General features: G+C 54.5%; 1 protein-coding gene across 2 annotated transcripts in view; it reads right to left on the bottom strand.

The window, feature by feature from the left end:
- The window catches only part of GRIN2C (glutamate ionotropic receptor NMDA type subunit 2C), a 61996-nt gene extending 42209 nt beyond the window's left edge, over positions 1 to 19787 (bottom strand). Inside the window, exons 1-2 of one of the 2 annotated variants that reach the window (XM_075903712.1) lie at positions 19272 to 19787; positions 2070 to 2493 (exon numbers count right to left, since the gene is read on the bottom strand). In XM_075903712.1, coding sequence (XP_075759827.1) covers positions 2070 to 2477 — 408 coding nt within the window. In that variant the 5' untranslated portion in view covers positions 2478 to 2493; positions 19272 to 19787. Of the gene's footprint in view, positions 1 to 2069; positions 2494 to 10736; positions 10886 to 19271 lie in introns of those variants that run through there. The other variant, XM_075903713.1, reaches the window with a different exon arrangement.
- Between the last annotated feature and the right edge of the window lie 295 nt (positions 19788 to 20082).

The following is a 20082-nucleotide window of genomic DNA, read 5'->3' as shown; positions in this document are numbered from 1 at the left end:
CTGAGCAGCCTGGGACTTTGGCACACAAGGAGCCTGCCTCACAGGGCTGCTGGCCGGGAGGCACCTAGGTAAGCCCCTCCCAGTCAGAACCTGCCTCTGGCATTCCAGCCCCTCCACACGCCAACTCGCTGCCACAGGTCACCACCCAAACCCTCTGCAACCTCCTCCCTCCTAGACCCTGCCCCCCATACCTCTCCCCAGGCCAGAATCCTCTCCTGTGCCCATCTCTCCTCCTGGAATCCTGTCCCCAGACTCCCGCTCATACCCCACACCTTCTCCTGCACCCCAGTCTCTACCTTGTGCACCCAACCTCCATCCCAGACCCTCGCCCCTCCCCAGAAAAGTGCAGCCCTTGGCCACTTACCAAAATCTTTGGATGGTCCCCATCAAAAATTATTGCCCATCCCTGGTCTACACCTCTGCTGGGCCTGTGGTGCCCAGGCAGGTGGAGACCCACTCACTTGCACCAATGTTAGAAGTAGCCGTGCGACTGCCCCAACTACGTGGTGACTCAGGCTAGTCACCCGGGGCATGCCTAGAGGGGTAGAATTGTGCTCAGGCAGAGCTACCGTGTTTACCCCTACCTGAGCAGGGAATTACACTGCCCAGCAGCAGTGAGGATACAACATACCCACAGAGGATACCAGCCTATTACTGCTGCCAGCTAACTGAGTTACTCCTTCAGTTCAGTCGAGGGAGCTTCATGCTGTGGTGCTGACGTTCCCACATTTAACCCAGGCCAAGAGGGTGTCGTGATCTACACAGAACCCCACGGAAGGTGCCCCTGAGGGAATGAACAGAACAGGTGATCAAATGATCCATCCCCGGTCACCCATTCCCAGCATCAGATAACTGAGTCTAGGGACACCAGTGTCCCAAAGGAAATCTGTGCTAGTTCAGTGGAGTCCCTCACTCAGCGTCAGAAGGGGTGGCCCTGACTTTCCCATGTTGAGCAGAGGAGCTATCACCAGGCTCCACGCTGGCCTTGCTGGCCCTGCACTGCGTGCGTTCCATTCCGAGGGGCAGCCCCGTACTGAAGGAGCACGTGCGTGTCTCTGTATTTTAAAGGAGTTCTCAGAACTGGGTTTAACAGACCCCCCACAACATCCTCACAGTCTCCACCGCAGCGAGGCTGGTGTCCCCGGGCAATTGTCACTTCCCAGCAGGCGTTCTGGTTTGAAGATGAAGAGCTGGACTCAGGGAACGGAGCTCCCGTGCAAACCCAAGAGAAAGCAGGGACGTTTACAGCTGTCGGGGGGGAAGTGGCACTCAAAGGAGGGGTTGGACAGTGAGTTAACTGAACAATGGCATTTGACATAGATGCTTATTCCCTAGACTGGGAGCTAACTGGAGCTGGGACCATTTTTTCTGACAGTCTAAAGAGCAGCTAGCTCACAGAGCACACTGTCTGCAGTGGAGAATCACCAATAGGAATAGATCTTCTCTTGCATTCACCATGACGCTCTCTTGCTCGCCCAGGCATTCAAACCCTGGTCTGCATTCCCTGTCTTAAAATACATACGAACGGCCAGACTGAGTCAGACCAAAGCTCCGTCAAGCCCAGTGTTCTGTCTTCCCACAGTGGCCAATGCCAGGTGCCCCAGAGGGAACGAGTAGAACAAGTGATCACCAAGTGACCCATCCCGTCACCCACTCCCAGCATCAGATAACTGAGTCTAGGGACACCATCCATGCCCACCCTGGTTAACAGCCTGGCCTCCATAAACTGATCTAGTACTTGTTGAACCCTGTTATAGTCTTGGCCTTCACAACATCCCCAGCAAAGAGCCCCCCCCCTCCCATCACCAGATTGTTAAGAACACAGCGTCTTGCCTATTGAGCATGGCAGGCACATTAGACAACATGGTAGCGAATGCGAATGAAGGGATTGGAAATGTATTTGTGCACATTATGAGCCGGTTTCCCAGCTGACGCAGCTTGGTTATCTTGTGTGGAGTTGTGCTGATTTACACTAGCTGGGGATTCAGGCCCATATAGTTAGAGGATTTCATGAGTCCCCTGGTCTCCCCGCTCACCATCTCCAGAAATAACTAACCAAGAGATTTCACCTTAGGAGTCAGGACCACGGCAGAGCCCCCGCTGATACTGATGATGGGGACCTGCGTCTGGGAGGATATGAAGTCCAGGATCTGGGCCACGGCCTCTGTGCCGATGTTGTCCTCAAAGACAATGCCGTGGAGCTTGGTGCTGGTGAGGATGTTGCAGATCTGGGTCAAGAGGGTGCTGGGGTTGGTGTCGTTCACAATCACCGTGACCGGGTGGATCTCCAGAGGCAGGTCCAGGAAGCTCTGATGAGTGAGCCGGCTGCGGATGTGCAGAGGGTACGAGGAGCCCCCGAAGACCACAGCCACATTTACCACTGGCTCCTCCGGGCTCGACAGCAGGAGATCCATTAGGACAGCTGAACAGCCCAGCACCATGGACAGTACCAGAGTGTGCGTCAAAGCTCTTCCCATGTCCACCGCCGAGTCCCTGCAAACCCAAAAGCAAACAGAAATCAGGGTAGGAACAGACAGACCTGAGTGCAGAGGGGGTTGGAGGCCCAGAGGAAATGGGGCTGGAGGCCAATTGGATTCCGAGAGGGGGGTGGGGATTAACCAAGGGGCTGGCGGCAGTAGGGAGAAAGAACTTCTCAGAAGGGCTTATAGGCAGGCAGAAGGCCTAGCAAACCAGGCCAGGTACATGGCTAGTCCCTGTGCCTCTCTGACCCTCACAGGCCTGTTCTCCCCACAGCTCCATAGACTCCAGGACATCACCCCATGCTATCAGCTGCTGCTTCTCAGGAACAAGTGGGGAAACAAGCTGGGCACACAGCGATCCCCATTTGCCTCGCCTGCTCATCCGTCTGACAGCTCCTACCTGCCTGCCAGGTGACCTTTGGCTTTTGATCCCTGCCCCCCCCACACACACTTACTGCTCGCTGCATAGACCAGTTAGCCGGCTGACTGAGCTCTCCCCAGCCCCATGCCCCGCCTGCAAGGAGCAGCTCCCATGTTACGGGAGCCCAAGCCCAGGAGAATTTGGATCCTTCAGAAATGTCCAAGCCAAGGCCCAGGACTTGGCTTGAAGCGTTCCCGGCAGAGGCCCCTCTTTGGGCTGGCCCCACCCACCAGCCACAGACCTGGAGGTAGCTCCTGAGGGCGCCTGGCAGCTCAGCCCCGGGGTTGGGCAGGGAGGGAATGAGGCAGATGCCATCTCAACAACCCTGTGTCAGTGCCCCCCACCCCCACAGTTCCAGTCCCCCCCATCCCACCACTTCCCCAGCCAAACCCCAGTGCCCCCGCCTTCCAACCACTTCCCCTGGCCTAATCATCTACCCACCCCGGTGCCCCCCCAATCGCCCACCTGCCATGTGCTCTCTCCACCCTTTCCCCTCTAGCTCGAATGTTTGCTGGGTCCTTTCACTCTGGGTGCAGGCAGCCTAGCTACTTTCTAAGCTACTATTGCCATGAAAGCCCTTTTTTAGTTCCTTTGACTTCCCCAGTTTCTAATAGCTCTGGTTTATCGCACACAACGAGGGGGTGGACAACAAGGCAGACAATGCGCAGAGCTGGAAGCCACCTTGCCTGGCTCCTCACACACTGACAATGCCTTTCAGGATTTAAAGTCAACCTTCTCCCATCTGACCCACCTAGCGGCAATTTCATCTGCACTGCGGGTCTCTGTGGCACGTTCCGCACTCGCTGCCGCTGCTGGCAGGGGAACAGCTCCCTTAGCGGCACAAGGTGCTGGGGCTTCTCCCCACCCCTCTACTAGACTGAGGGGAAGATCAGCTTAGAAACCCACTGAGAGGTAGAGCAATTTCCTGCACATCCTGGTTTAAGCTTCAACTCTCTTTGGTGCCCATTGTATTAACCGCAAAGCTTGTGCATCATTGTGAGCCTGATCTGCATGTGACCTCTCTGGGGCAGTGCGAGGTGAGACCTGGGAGTTCAAAAGATTATACCCCTGAGAACATGCCGGACAGGAAAGGACTTTGGGGACAATAAGCATGAAGTGGATTTTCTGGGGAATGCCTAGGGAGACGTTAATGCAAATTCCCCCACCTCCATTTAGGTCTTTGGAAGCCGTGCTCTAAGGAGCGGATCACTGCCTGCAGATGACCTGATCCCGGAGACAGGATCAAAGGCCTCTGCTGTAGAAGTAACAGCAGAACTGCCCGGCCCGGGTTCTGGTTCTGAGTCAGAGAGTCAAACCTCCACAGGGAAAACCAAGTTGTGGGGTTTGAAGGAAAGACACCTACCTTAGGCTGGAATTGGGGTGACCTCTGCTAAGCTTTTTACCATTCGGGTAAGCTCTCTCTGGGTCTGACTAGGGCAATGCTTTTGCCTTAGGAATAAATGTACTTGCCTACGAAGAGCTGCGTGGTGACGGATCACTGCAGGCACTGCATTAGGCATAGCCTCTGGAGAGAAAGCAAAGTGCAGACACTGGCCGGCTTAGGCAACCTGGCTTGTTAGGAGTATCACTGGGCTGCCTGGAAAAAACCCCTGGTCAGGAGGGAGAGATGTGGGTCTCCGTTCAAGAGCTGTGGAGCCAGGGACTTCAGGTGCACTTGCCCTGAACTGTGACACCCCCACAGAGAGTATAAAAGCTCTCGCACTATTACTCTGAGGTAGGTGGCGAGACCTGTCACAGGGTGGCTGGGTCTTTAAGAGGAAGTTGGGCCCAGTCTCGCCTTGGATGGATCAGCTACCTCCCTGCAGGGGACCAGATGATTATAAAAGCCAAAGGAGGCCATCTGGGAGAGAGTTGCAGCAGATATGGGGAGAAGGGTGGATGGTTTGCCCATGTGATAAGTCCTGGAGCAGGAGGGCTCCCCGGCAGGTTGCTTGGAGGAGCAAGGGGGCTGTGGCAAGAAACCGCTGGATCTGGGGAAAGGCAGCTGTTGGGTTTCCCTGGAGCTGTTGGACTTGGGGTTCTCTGGAGACTGTTGGGCAAAAGGGCCTCAACAGATTCTGGGCCTGGGGTGACTCCTTGCTGGGCAGGGGAGGCCAGCGGCCTGCAGCCGTTAGCTGACATGGCCCAGGTCTGAGTGTTGGGAGTGCAACACCCCAAGGTTTTAGCCCTGATGCCGGGTGTGCGGTTGGCACACTCGTTACGGTACGGAGCAGGGGAGCTGACAGCCACCCCGGGCTCCTGGGCAAGGTGGGAGGGCCCAGCCCCGAAATCCCAGAAGAGGTGAGGTCCTGAGCAAGAGAGGCAGGGCCAGGGGCAGCCATCTCTCAGCACTGCCTAGAGAGCACCGCGCCAGCCCTCCCTGCACCCTTAGAGCCACCCTGGGCTCCAGCAGCTATTTAAAGAGCTCGGGGCTCTGGGTGCCGCTGCTGCTGCAATAGCAGCAACATCAGCTGGGAGCCCCGGGAGCGTTAGAATCACCAGGCCCTAGAGCAACTGTCCCGTTGGCTCCCTCCCTCCTGCCCCTCCTCCCCCATCAGCGGGCCTGGTATGAACCAGGCAGCCTGGAAATGCGCTGCAATCTCTCAGAGCCCCTACACAGGCTCTGTGCATCCCCATCTCCAGCCCCGGAGCCTCAGCGCTCGCATGCAGCAACACTTTGCGTCCCTGTAGCTTCTCACGGGCAGCTCTTAAAGCTCCTTACGGAGCCGAGCAAGAACCATCGCCTCCTTGTGGCAGATCAGGAAACTGAGGCACAAAGAGGGGAGGGACTTGGCCAAAATCAAGGACTCCCCATTCAGCGCCCTATCCCCTAGGCGATGCCGCGTCCTTGCTAGGTCAATACATCAGAGCCCCCACACCCCGGGTAGAGCGAGTTGAAGATTTCCGCCAGACATTAGCCCTCCCCGCACACACGAGCAAAGGGTTAAATACAAGCACAGCTCCCCTTGTGTCCATCCCTTCCTCCTAGTGCCCTTTGTTCCTCAGGCTCTGGGTGCCCTTGATCATTATTTTAAATGATCTTCAGTAGCAATATTGCCTCCACTTTCCCATTGCCTCCCCCAGCTCCCGCCAGCCCTGGGCTGTCAGTTAGCGGTGCGCTGCTTGCCTTCCGGTTTATATTTAAAAAAAGAGAAACATATTTCACAGGCCGATAGGCACCTTCAGTTCCATCAACTCAAAGATTAAGCACCCGGGATAATAATAAAACATTTAAACATCGAGGGGGAAAAGGAGCTGTAAGTATTTTGGAGGAGGCAGAGGTTTAGGCAGCTAATCCCGTGCAATGATGACATGTGACAAAGCCCCATCTGGATTCCTGGGAACTTCATACCCAGGGGACTTAGCCAGCTAGCGCCAGCCCGGTGCATGCTCCCTGCTGAGAGTAGCCAGATACTTTCGAGGAAGAAATTCCAAAGTGGTGAGGCTGAGCTGGAGGGAGAGTTTCTTCTTAGCCTTGCCACTTAAAGGCCAGTGTGCGCACAAGAGGGATTCTCAGCCCACGTGGCCCAATTTGCACACAGCCCACATGCGGCCTAACTCAGATGTGCGCTAAAGGCTGCAGGCTGCTGCTGGCCCCACCGGGTGGGCTCAGGGCTCCCAACTGCTCCCATATGCACCAAGCTCCAGGCTGCCAGCCTCCTGCAACTGCTGCCCAATATTCCACAACAGGGCCCAGGATCTGGGCAGCCCCAGGCCTGGCCACCGCCAGCCCTGAGAAGCAGGGTCCAGGGTTCCAGTGGTGTCCTGGTCCAGCTACCCCCAGGCCTCAAGCAGTAGGGTCTGGGCAGGGTGAGGATCCTGGCTGCTCCCTGGCTCCAAGCAGCATGGTCAGAGTCTGGGCAGCCAGTGGCCATCAGGCCCACACAGTGGGGTCCTGGCCAAGAACCTCTGGATTAAAGGCTCTTCCCCTCTATACAGAACTAGAACCCACAACCCTCAGCCCAGGGGCCAGCGTCTGAGCCATTAGGTGAGAAATGAGGGCGAGGCAAAAGAAATCAGAATCTGAGCCTGCTGTCCTTGGGGCTCCAGGGTTTCTGTTCAAACTCTTCTCCAAAGCCCAGCTCCCTGCCCCCAGGGGTCACGCAGACCAACCAGCAAAGCTTCTGTGGCAGTTTCAGTGTGGGGAGATCTCTGGGTGATGGCACCTCCCCCCCACTCCAAGCAGTTCCAGGCGGGGAGCTGCTCTGGGCCGTGTATTTGACCTAGAACAATGCTGGGCAGCAGGTGAACTTCAGAAAAGCCACCTGGTTTGCAATGGGAACAGGGGTGGGTCCTAAATTCCCAAGGGCCTCCAGGTTCCATGCCTGGATCCCCCTCTCGAACAGCAAGGAGCTACAAATGCAGCATTCCCCACTCACCCAGACCCTAGGCCAGGTCTCTCCCTCAGTGCTCAGTATGGGAATTCCCCAGCTGGAGGCTGCATTACATCTCCAGGGACCCGCCATCCCTGGTACACTTGGGGCTTAATGGGGGTCCCAAAGGCAGCAGCTGGCAGCACGATGCAATGCAGCTGCACTGCAGGGGAGCAACTGAGGGGCTCTGGATCTCCAGTGCCATCTCCCCTAACCCATTTCCTCCCCCCAGCTCCATGTGGCTCCCAAGGGAGGCCCATCCTGGGAAAGGGGGGCAGAGGCTCCCAGCCTGCATCCCCAACACGACAACTAGAGAGATTCTTGCTGAGGTTTATGCTCCCACTGCAGGCGTCTGGCCTGGAGCCTGGTGACACAGGCGTCCCCAGTGCAGCCTGCTGAGCCATGGCCCCATGGAGGGACTGAACTCTTGGGGTCAGCACAGTCTTTGCCCTATGTCCCAATCCCATGCTAATTCCAACCCGGCCTGTGACCTGCAGCCCCCCACCCCATCCCAAGAGAAACAACAAACAGCAGCTAGGGACTCTGGCAGCTATGGAGGGAACCCACGGTCATTACACTAAAGATAGGCCCAGCTGCCAACACTGCACCCGCCCTGGGATTCTCTGCACCCAGACACTGCTTGGGCCCACAGGCAAAGTTAGGATTGGGATCTAGATGCCAGACATCCTCACCTCCCCCAACACAACAGAGTGTTTGGATCCCAATCCATCACTGGGCTCTTTATGTCGGGATAACGCCCAAGACCCCCCCAGGTATGGCCCAGGACCCCGATGCGCTAGGCGCTGTACAAAAGACCTGGCTCCAGTCTCTTTGCCTTCCTATCGCACTTGCCATTGGAAAATCTCAAAGTGCTTTGAAAACCCGAGCTAAGGCCAGTGATTCTCCACTCGTGGCCTGCACACGGCCCATTCAGCGTGCAGCTTGGGCCCAGCTCAACCATGCGCTGAAGGTCACGCGGCCGGGTCCCGAGTGCCTTGCCACACAGTGGGATTTGGGGGCTGGGCTGCCCGCTGCCCTTCATCCCCACAGAGCAGACTTTGGGGTCCCAGCAGGGGTGGGTTCTGGGCTACCAGCCACCTCCTTGGCCCCGTGTGTCAGGCTCCAGGCTGCTGTCTGGCCCCATGCCACGAGGTCAGGGGTCCCTGCTGCTTGCTCCACGCCCCGCTCTGCTGCCTCCCGCCCCGTCTCTGGACAGATAGCACTGAGCATAGTCGTTTGTGGTGGGGAACTGTGGTTCTCAACTCGCAGCCTAGACCAGTGTTTCTCAACCAGTGGTACACGAACCCTTGGGGATACTCGAGAAGTCGGGGGGGGGGGGGGGGGGGAAGATGTTAAACTGAAATTTGGAGAAAACTGAATTTGTGCCTTAAGTTTTACAGCACTTTATTATTTCTGTACTTTTTACACGCAAAAATTTCATCGCCTGCCTGGATACGATTAAGTTGTTCAAACAAAGGTGTTGCAATGGTAGAAAAAAAATTGTGTGTCTGAAAACTGTAGGTACTGGGGGGTACTTATAATTTTTAAAGGGGGTACTTTATAAACAAAAAGGTTGAGAAACACTGACCTAGAAAACACTTTGGCTACATGTGGACTGGCATGATTTTCCAGAAATGCTTTTAACGGAAAAGCGTCCGTGCCAATCTAGACGCGCTTTTCCACAAAAAAGCCCCAATCCCCATTTTTGCGATCGGGGCTTTTTTGCGGAAAACAAATCTGAGCCGTCTACACTGGCCCTTTTGCGCAAAAGTTTTGTGCATAAGGTCTTTTGCCTGAACGGGAGCAGCATAGTATTTCCGCAAGAAGCACTGATTTCTTACAGTAGGAAGTCAGTGCTTTTGCGGAAATTCAAGCAGCCAGTGCAGACAGCTGGCAAGTTTTTCCAGAAAAACCGCTGATTTTCCGGAAAAACTGGCCAGTCTAGACACAGCCTTTGTGGGGCCCATATGCAGCCCACAATGATAAACAGGTTAAGAACTCCTGGCTAAGACTCTCACACGCCACCACAAAGTCAGTCAGGAATATCCCCCTCCTCACACAAAAGGGGGAAACCGAGGCACGGGACAGTGAACTGACCTGTCCCAAGCCACCCAACAGGTCTGGGACACCCCTGACTCCAAGTCCTTTGCTTCAAGTGCAAGGCGGCCCCGCTGAACCTCTCTCCCCCACATGCAGGCCGACAGACCGATCCAGAAAGTGCTGTCAATGGTAGAGCAATGAAAGGAGATGTTTGACTGTTCTCCAACATCACGAGCAGGAATGGAGCAGGAGGGAGGTTCCGCTACGTGGTGACACTGGCCTGCCACTGGCACCAATGCAGCAAGATGGTGGCTGCCAGCAGGAGGGTTGGAAATGCCAGTTGTAATTAAATGCTAATTCCAAATGCATCTTTGCAACTCCCACCAGGGGACCTGCAGCATGCTGGGCTGCACATGCTGTTCCACATCCCAAGCCCTTCCTGTGGCGGAGCATCGGGGTTCCCTCACCTCCTGCACCCCCCATAGTGTCACAAACAGACTCCGCCAGCCAGTAGAATAGAGGGAGTTTATTGCTTCTCCAGGATACAGCACAGCATAGATGTAATTCGGTTACAGGGCAGGCCTAGGATGCCTCAGCCCCCCTTGAGATGGGGGAGACTGGGCCCCTAAATCCCAGCCCGTTGCTTAGGCTGCTTCCTCCATGATACCAGACAGATACTAAAAACTCTCTTTCAGCCCTGCCCCCCAGCCAGGGGCTGGCCTCCCCTCCTTCCTTATTTCTCTCCCTGGGAGGCAACTGGGCGGACAGGTTGGGAGACCCTTGCCTAGTGACTCATCCCCTGTCCTGCTGGGCCGTGCTACAGACAGCAGCCAGTGGGGGTCACCTACAGCCCCAGCATAGCAACCAGCAAGGTACCAACACTACGTCACACTTCCCTCTCCTCCCGCTTTTACTCCCCTCCTTTCGCACTCAGTCCCTGTGTCGTTTTGTTGCTGAGACAGACAGCAAGTGCAGGCTACAGCACAGACCTAGTCCTGCTCTTAAACAAGTTCTACTCTTAATTCTGACACTGACTCTCCCAGCAGCCTTGGGTAAGTCACTTAACTTCTGCACCGCCTCTGTAGAATAACACTATGTAAAACTCCACTTCCTCCTAGCTAAGGGGATGTGTCAAGTTACAGAGGCTGGCTGGGAGGATTTCAATTTGTAGAAGAGTGCCAGATAATTGCTATAGATATTATTATTAATAATAATAATTCATTAGAAGACAGTTGGAAGGTTTCTAGCTGGAGGTGGAGCCATCTTTAATGGGGACTGTAATAGAGTCAGCACTCACCTCCCACGAGCACCCCTGTTTGGTCAAGTGTGACTACCTCTATTTTTTAAAAGCCTGGCAGCTCCTCAGCCCTCCCGCTGAGTCTCACAGCCTCACGTGCAGTTACAATTCCTTCCAGGTTATACCTTTAACAGGGGCCCATCCCAGTGTCCTCTGTAGAATGTCTCTGAGTCAGGTCACTCAATCTGTTTCCCCATGCAGTAAGAGAGTGGTGCCTCCAGGTCTCTTTCTGCAGACAGTGTCTGAAATAACTTCCCACTCGGAGCTGGCCTTGGTTCTGCCAGCCAGCCATCCCCCTTGACCTTCTCCCTTCCAGGTCTGGACTAGTAACTGAGCTGCCCTTAGGCCTACAGCTACTTTTGTAGGCCCTCCTGGTTCCCGATTGGCTGGTTCCTCCACTGCTCTAGCCTCCTGGAGGACTTCTCTACGGCCCTGTTGGCCTTAGGGTCTAGCCCCATTACACAGACACTCATTGCTCAGCTGGGAATTTCACCCCTGCCACACAGGCTGTTGGTCAAGATTGTCAGCTCCTTGGGGCAGGTGGCATCTTTATTTGGTTTTTGTCCAGCACCTAACACAACAGAGACCTGACGGTAACAACGACCGCAGCGATGAGATTTCATCTTCCTTCTCTCTTTGCAGGCTAAAGCAGGGCTCATCTCCAGCTCTTACAGAATGATTTGACTTGCTTCATACTGCAAGGCTACGTCTAGACTGGCATCATTTTCCGCAAATGCTTTTCATGGAAAAGTTTTCTATTAAAAGCATTTGTGGAAAAGTGTGGCTAGATTGGCACGGATGCTTTTCCACAAAAGCACTTGTAACCCCCAAGGAGATTGCTTGGATTCCCAGGGCCTTGTCTGCTGGCAGCTCAGGGAGAGGCTCTGAGTTTGCCTCGGCTCCCACTCCCTACCAGGGCCAGAGTCTGCCCAGCAACCCATGGGGAGTGAGATGCCCCCCCCCCAGGGGGAAGGGGAGACCATTGTTGAGGGGAGTCTGGAGCCAGCCAGGGAAAGGGGAGGACTGAGTGTGTGGGAGCTAGTAAGCCCCAGGCCTGCATGCAGGGTTCCCCCTGAGAACTAGCCTCTAGGGACCTGAAGGCAGGATCCCTCAGCTGGGTTTATGTCTCCACTGTTGATTCCCAGTTGTGGAGTTTGCTGGGAGGCTTCCCCAGCCAGGCTGAGTTGGCTCTCCAGCTCCCTGGGTGAGAGGAGTCACCGCATGGTCAGCTCGGCTCTAGCAGCAAGTTCAGGGCTGCTGCCTGCTGCGTGGGTCTGAATGCTGGGCTGGGAGGCTATAGTTTTGAATTTTGGTGCAGTTGTGTGGTCTGCATCTTGAGCCCTGCACCCCTTCGCGGTGAGGGGAAATTCTGGGACCGAAGCAGCCTGGTTCCTGCTTGAAGAGGATCCCTGGGAGAAGAGAGCAGCCCTTTGCAGAGACTGAGTCATCTCTCAACCTGAGGTCATTCATGGAGTGTGTGAGTGCACCAATTTTTAGTTAGTAAGTCAGGGAATTTGTTTGGGGATTTTATTACCTGCAGCCTATTAAACTGTGGAGGGATTTGCTGCCTTCTCCCATGTGTGAGTCCTTTGGGCTGTACTGGACCTAGTCAGCTCCACTGCTAAACCACTGCAGAGAAGGATTTTGTGGTCAACAGTCATCAAGGGCCCCAACAAAGTACGCGTACCAACGGGACACTAACCTCACAGTTGCTGGGCACCGGTGACCTTAAAAATAGTGTTTTACCCTGTTCTGTTATAATTGTCTCCTGTTTAATATAATTGTGTTTATTATAGTGTATGTGTTTGTCTTATTTTCTGGGAGTCTCCAACTATCTGGCAAATACGTGAGGATTATCCTGGGCTAGAATTTTCCTCCCAAGCTGCCCTGGTGACCCTGCTAGGAAGGAGTGAGGGGGGTGGAGGCACCGCCAAGTACATCAATCAGAAAGAATAAAATTGAGTGGGTGGCAGGATCGAGAAGAACCCAGACCTATCCATCCAAACCTGAAAGGAGATTGGCTTTAAAAGAAGGTAACCAGGTGGAGAGGGGGCGCTACACACTTTTTGCGGAAAAGCATCCGTGCCAATCTAGATGCACTTTTCCGCAAAAAAGCCCCGATTGCCATTTTCGCGATCAGGGCTTTTTTGCGGAAAACAAATCTGAGCTGTCTACACTGGCCCTTTTGCACAAAAGCTTTTGCACAAAAGGACTTTTGCCCGAACGGGAGCAGCATAGTATTTCCGCAAGAAGCACTGATTTCTTACATGAGATCGTCCGTGTTCTTGCAGAAATTCAAGCAGGCAGTGTAGACAGCTGGCAAGTTTTTCCGCAAAAGCAACTGCTTTTGCAGAAAAACTGGCCAGTCTAGACACAGCCCAAAAGTTCTAGTCCAGCACTTTAAGCACTAGCCAGACAGTGACCCTTGCAGCAGTCTCCACAGTCACAGCCCCGTCCTCCTGACCTAGCAGGGGGACCTTGAGTTCTGTTGCTATAAGTGTACAGTCCTGTGTAAAGAACCAAGCTAGCACATGGCCTGACCTCAGAGCCTGGAAGAGAACAGATGGGAAGCCAGACATTCTGTCCTGCTCAGGTTCTTAGACTACAGTGACAGACAAAATGTGAGCTCTGCTGATTATTGATTAACCCCCCTCCAGTGACCAGGAAGGCCCTGAGGTTTTCTTCCTGATAGAGAGCTCATGGAGAACAGCAATCTGCCTCAAATCCACCTTGTGTCCTCGGAGAAAGAGAGGCTTCGGTCAAAGCCAACAGGACAACCAACTCGCCCATTCAGCTTTCTCCAGCATCTGCTCATACTCAGGCCAGGGCTGGACTCACTCCTCAGACCCCCTCCAGATACCCCCCAGCTGTTACTGAGCTGTGCTGGTTAAGTGGAAGGAAAGGCGGGAACACAATGTTGCCCATAATACTGAGCTATGGAAACCTAGGGCTCTCCCACAGATCCAGAGCAAACCATTCCATTCCAGGCCACCGGAAAAGAGATAGTTGACCCCAGCCTAGCACACCACACACACACGCACTGGGGCTGGAGGGAGGAAGAATCTCTTACATGCCTGCTCTGAATTGCCAAGTATTTTTAGTCCTGCAATAAATAATTCATAGGGAATATGGCATCAACTACCTGAGACTAGGAAAAAACCTCTCTTAAAACAGTGATTTGCCGGCTTAATTTCTCCTCAAGGACATTTAAATATACTTTAGGCAGCACTTTGTCCTCACAGCTGCTGATCAGATTTGTTTGCACCAGCCCTGACACATCACTAACACATAATCAACTTCTCATCATGGCTCAGCCATTAGCAGCTCCACAGCTGGTCCAAGGAAGACTCCATCCAGTGTGCTGGCTTATTGGAAGGAGACCTCTCTCTCTCTCCGGATAGCCTGGCTGAGTTGGTAACAGACCCCTCTTTGGTTGCTCCAGCATCCTCCCCAAAGCCACCATCCTAATTGGCAAGCTAGCCAACGGCTCAATGCCTCAAGGTGCTAAGCCCTCTAATCCCAATCCAGCAAAGCACGTAAGCAGGTGCGCTAAGTATTGACTTCCAAGGGAGCATTCACCTGCTGAATGTTAACCATGTGCTAAAGTGCTTTGCTGGATTGGGTCCAAAGTGTGCAGCATCCCACAGGATGGAGCCCTAATGTGGCAATTGTTCCCATGCCCCTACAGCGAGCACCCTGACTAGGATCATCAAAGTAGACAGAGGGATGCAAACATGGGAATTAATTTACCTACTGCTGAAATGCATTCAGGGCTAGGTTGGAATGCAGCAGCAGCTTAAAAGCCAAGGACACACTCTGCCTGAGAATACCCTCGCCCGCTCAGACTGCAGGGGGAATTTGAGGTCAGCAGAATACAATTATTCCAACTGGAACGTGGCCAGACCCTTCCTCTTCCAAGGCAAGTGCTACGGAATCACTAGTTGCAGGCGCTCCAGCTTGCATCGCCTGCAAAGAGAGGATCTCGGGCACCGCGCTGGGATCCTGCTCCGGCACAGGGGAATTGTACATGCCACCTCCCTCTGGGAAATCGGTCCATTGGCTGGAACACCTTGAGTTTGCAACACCACGTCGCTGCCATCCCAGTTTTAGGACCATTGGCTGCACCGTCCAGCCTCAATGGCAAGGAGAAGGTTCTTCCTTTAGGCCCAGCTGAACCAGTGCAGCCTGCACTGGCATCTCCCCAGCATGAGCAGCCTGCTCCGACGCCTGCAGCTACCCTGCTTCCGCCACTCCCCTCCGAAAGCCGTGCCTCGTGCTTAGAAGTCCCCCCAAACCCCTGTCTTCCCAATGACGGGTCTGGAGCTGGGACATCAAGAGTCTCTGAATGCTTGGGGACCATGGGCAGCTGGTGAAGGCATGGCTGGAGGAAACAAGCCCCCAGCCCCGCCCCCAGCCCCACCCCTTCTTCTGAGGCCCCGCCTCTTCCGTACCCCCACTGGGAGGTGGGGCAGCACACCATGCACACGCTCCCCCTCCCAACCACAGAGAGAAGAGGGGAGCAGGCAGGCACGCGCTCACCATAGCCTCTCTAGTCCTGGGGAGGTCAGAGAGTGCGCAGCATGGCCCCAGCTACCCCAGCCCCAGAGGAGGATGTGCCACGTGGCCTGGCCCAGCCCCACCTCTCCAGCCCCAGAGCAGGCGGGCACTGTGGGCAGCAACACTCCACCCCAGAATGCCTATTGCAGGTGTTCTGGGGGCGGGGCTATGCCTGGTGTTTTGAGAAGGCAGAGCCTTCCCCCACCTTACATTCCGGACACCCATAAGAGGGACAACAGTGGGCGATGCGGTGCCTGGAGGACGAGCTGAAATGGATTGATCAGGAACACGTCCCAGGCAGAGCTAAGCCATCAGGTGGAGGAGCCACTACACAAGCCATTTCACCCCCATCTAGCTCAGCTGCACAAGGGAGAGGAGCATCTCCCTATGAATCACCAGGGGAGGGTTCCCTCCACATCCTGACCTGGGCCAACCCTGCTTAGCTTGCCAGAACTCCCTAGGACCTTACTTCCAAGGGTCTGATAGTGAAAATGTAAACACTATAGCAACATTCCCATGTCACCTCCCCCAATGCCTACACACCCTTTTATCCGGGGAGCATCTTTAGCTTATGGTGCGGTTTCTCAGCCAGTGGCTCCTGCAGTTCCCTGGAGTCTGTGATGACATACAGGCCTTCAAAGGAAGGAAACAGCCATGCAGCTATTCTGGAGAAGTGGCCAGGTACCAGGCTGCAGACGTGCTGTTGGCTGTGTCTGCCAAGTGGGAAGGAGCTCACCCAATGGACCCATTCCCCCAGCCAGGGGTGGCACTAGGCATGAAACCTGCACAGGACTGCAGCTGAGACCCTCCCTCGGCCTGGAGGCAGCAGCTCTCCCACATAAGCCAAAAAGCAGCTTCCCCTCCAGCCAGACCAACAGGAGCCACCGACTGTAGCTTGTCTCATAGGGGTGCTTCTCCTTGCTGATCTTACAGGCGTCGCCAGCAAAATTAACCTCACTTTGTTCAAACCTCGCCTGAAAATGTAGTCATTACAAAAAGCCAAAGCATGTGCCACCTGCCAATGGCTCGGGGAGGGAAGGGGGACTATGGAGGCACAAATTGAGTCCCCCGGGGCAGGGGATTGGCTGATGTTGCTTAACAGACACTCTTTTGGGTGATACAAGCCAACTTTATATAAATTTAGCAGATGCCATATCTGTATCCCAGGGAAAATGCTTTTTAAGCAAAAGGAGTCAATTAGATCAGTCTCTAAAATCTCCTTCTGACCTTGGTGGGCAGGAAGGGAAGGAATTAAGATTCAAGCTCTATGCCCGATTCTGCCACTGACTCTCTGTGTGATCTTAGCCAGTTCACTTAATGGTGTTGCTGTCTCAGTTTCCTGATCTGTAAAATGGGCATAATTATACTTCAGTCTGTTCTTATTCACTATTGCCTAAAGGCCTAAATTAGGGATCCTTTGTGCAAAGCACTATCCCCGCACAACATATGTGACAGACCCTGTCCTGAGAAGCTAGATATCTTCATCCCATCAATGCAGCATGTACCTATCTATTTCACAGGGATATGGCGAGACTATGATCGTAAAGTGCTCTGAGAGTCTCCTTATAAGGAGTGAAATAAATGCAAATTATATTTTAAATAGGAAAGCGTTCAAACCCATTTCATTTGATTTAATTTTAGTGGTATTTACCCCAGTGGGGGGGGGGGGGAATTCTTGGCAGCTGAGGAAAAATAAAAGACATCAGAAATGGCAAACAGAAAATCTGATGCTAAAAAGGAGGGGGAAAATCAGGCAAAACAAAACTAAACTAGCAAAAAAAAAAAATCTGTCTCAAAGCAACATCTAGGAATTCAACAAAGCAAAGCAAAGCCCAGGAAATTAAAAGCTACTGTTCAGGTTCTGTTCTTTGGCAAGTCCCAGTGCTTGGGTATTTACATCCCAGATAGATCTGATTGCATCCCTCTGCGTAGAATAGTAACTCAAAGGATAGCATTTCCCGTCTTGGGTCAGCTTGTGTCGCATCCGTATGGCTATTTACACTGGAGGGAGACGGGGAGAAGCAAAGGACCATCTTTGCTCAGTTGACTAGTTTTTTATTCAGTACAAGCTATGGATTTTCTGTTAGTACCAACCACCCCCCTACACACACTACAGTCCCTTTAATCCACATTTCTAAAAGCCCCCAAATAAGCATCCCATAAGTACTTATTTAGGGAAATTATTTAAAAGGCAGATTACCAGCCTGAGGGAGGCTGGCTGCTGCTGTGGGATGGATGGCAGGTCAAAGCATTTTCAAACAGGTGGCCTATTTGTGGACAAGTTAGAGAAGGGGATGCCAAGGAATACATGCCCCCATCTGTAAAACTGGGGTAGTATCCCCTCCTGTGAGGGGTGGGGACTAGAGTCCACTCTGATGGGTGCCAACAACAGGTTTGCCACTGACAAAAAGACTGAGTTTAAAGCAAAGCCCCTTGAAGAGGATGACCGCTATATAAATACCAAGGACCCATGAACACGCAAGCTTAAGGTACTGGTGGCGCCTTTGGAGATCCAAAGCTATTCTGCTTTATGTGTTGATCCAATAAAAGGTGTCGCATTGGCTCCCTTGTCAGCTCTGCCTTAAGAAACAATATGGCTCCAAACATTTTTCCAACCCACTCATGCAAACAGTTGTTTTATGATCACATTATTGAGCTGAAAGTCCGCAATGGTTATTTCCTTAGGGTCTGCCATGAAAACTGGTATTTACCATCCTGTCAGAAAAGAGGGTGATTTGCAACAGTATAAATGGAAACAGATGAATGGAGAAGGGGGTAGCAAATAAAATATTTCAGTGCTTTGATCTTTGCTTTTAAACTAACAGCAAACACAAAATACCTTCCTTTCCTGTTTGAGACTAGACGCCTGCCCAATGTCATTTAAAAAGCAACAACCTATTGAGCTTTTTCTTACCCTTCCACATCCGAGAGCCAGATTGGTTGGGTTGTTTTAATTGATGTGATGGGTGAATATTATTTGTATTTTAAGCCTCTCTGCTGTCCCCTCTGACCCCGAAAGCTGAATCTTAGGGTCTGCCATGGAGAAAAGATCTTGCAGGTATTTTGACTTTAGGGATTACATGAAAAAAGGGGTCCAGTTGCTTAAAAAAAAATCTGAACTAAAGAAACCTCCAAACCTGAGGAGGCAAGTGAAAAATGTGTAGCGTTGGAGGCAGGAAAGAGAGAGTTGTTGATATATTTAAAGTCATTAAATCAATGCAAATCTCAGGTGAGAAATATTCAACAGCAGCATGACTGGGGGAGGAGAGGGGAAAGCCAGGAGGAAGGGGAGGTATTACTAGATACTGGTCAGTGCAGGGATGGGAAGCAGGGATCTAGCAAGCAGAGGAATCCAGACAGAGCCCAAAAGAGGAAGAGGCTGCAATGGAGTGTTAAGTGCTCCCCAAAAGGAGCTATTCCAACGTCCCTTCTGCTTCCCCATCACTCCCCCCGGACTTTCTTTGCTGTTTTTCTCCTCTCCCCCGCCTTTGTTTTTTCCTTCTCTTGGGACTCCAGATGTTGCAACCCCTAAGACTCCTCTCAGTCAAGCTGCCCCCTTTCAACCTTGATCCCGATGCATTTTCCCTCTTCTCGCCTCGCTCCTCCGGCAGCAACAGTTGGCGAGGGGGAAGCTAGCGGTCCCGGTTAACCCCTCGAACGAGCCTTCCCAGGCCCATGGCAAGAGGGCAGCAGCCCCCTGCTCACACCGCTCCCCGAGGCCTCAGCCCTGCCTCCTCGCGTGGCTCGGGCGCGCACAGAAATATGCAGCTTAAAAAGGTCAGCTCTGGATTAACCGAAAATAAATGCGGCGCGCCCTGCCTCCGGCTCGGTTACGCAAGGCGCGGGCTGGGGCTGCGGGCACCGGGCTAACCGGGCGCAGGATACAAACCGATGCGCTTCCCCCTCCTCGCTCCTGGCAGACACGTCCAGCGCGGGGCCGGGGCGGCGAGGGAGCCGGGTCCCCCAGGCAGGGGAGCGGGCGGGGGGCCGGGGCAGCCCGCGGAGCGGCCGCTTACAGAAGTTACGTCCCAAGCGGGTCCCTTTGACCGGGCAGGAGCCTCCCCGCCCGCCCGCGCCCTCGGGAAGGCACCGCGGCTACTCACTAAAGGGTCCCCGCTGGCCGCCTGCAGCCCCGGCTCCTCACGGCAGGTGCGGGCGCTCCAGGGTCCCGGCTCGGGCTGGGCGCTCCCCGCTCGGCTCCTCCCGGGCTGGGGGACAGGGACCCCGGCGGGGAGCGGGGCTCGCCGTCCCTCCTCGCCGGCAGGGGCTCGGGCTGGCGGCGGGGCGCGCTGGGGCTGCCGGCTCCTCGCGGCTGGGCAGCGGGCGCATCCTTCGGGGGGGCGGCGGCTCCTGGTGGGGAGCCCCCCCGGCTCCAGCGCCCGCAGCCGCGCTCCGGGAGGGGGCTGCCGCAGGTGAGCCTGCCCCGCGCTGCCCGGGGAGCCGAGCCGAGCCGAGCCGGGCTGGCTCACGTCCTCCCTCCAGCCCTGCCCCAGCCCTCTGCCGCTCGGCGCTGCGCGGGACCCGCTCCCCGCGTGACCGGCCCGCGCCCGCCCAGCCCCGTGGCGTCCCGGCGTGTCGTCGGTGGGAGCAGCCCAGCCCGAGGGGGGCTGGGAGGGTGATCCGCCCCCCCATGCCTCCTCCTCCCCCTGTTCCAGCTCCGCCCCCCTTTTCATCACTCCCACCGCTCCCCTCTCCTCCACCTGTCTCCTCCCTCAGCTGCCAGCGCCTCCCGCCCCTCTCCAGCTTTGGCCCAAACTCCAGCCCCGTGGAGTGCGAGAGGGCAGGAGCCTGGCCCTTTAAGGGAGCCCCCTTCCCCTTTCGCTGTGGGGGTGTGTGTAATTAGTGGGAGGGGCTTGGACGACCTCCCCCCCCCCACACACACACCCCACCGCTTACTCACACACACACACACGA

The sequence above is a fragment of the Pelodiscus sinensis genome, chromosome 20, assembly GCF_049634645.1.
Source record: "Pelodiscus sinensis isolate JC-2024 chromosome 20, ASM4963464v1, whole genome shotgun sequence".
In the NCBI taxonomy this organism is placed as follows: domain Eukaryota; kingdom Metazoa; phylum Chordata; order Testudines; family Trionychidae; genus Pelodiscus; species Pelodiscus sinensis.
This window is presented reverse-complemented; position numbering and strand designations above follow the sequence as displayed.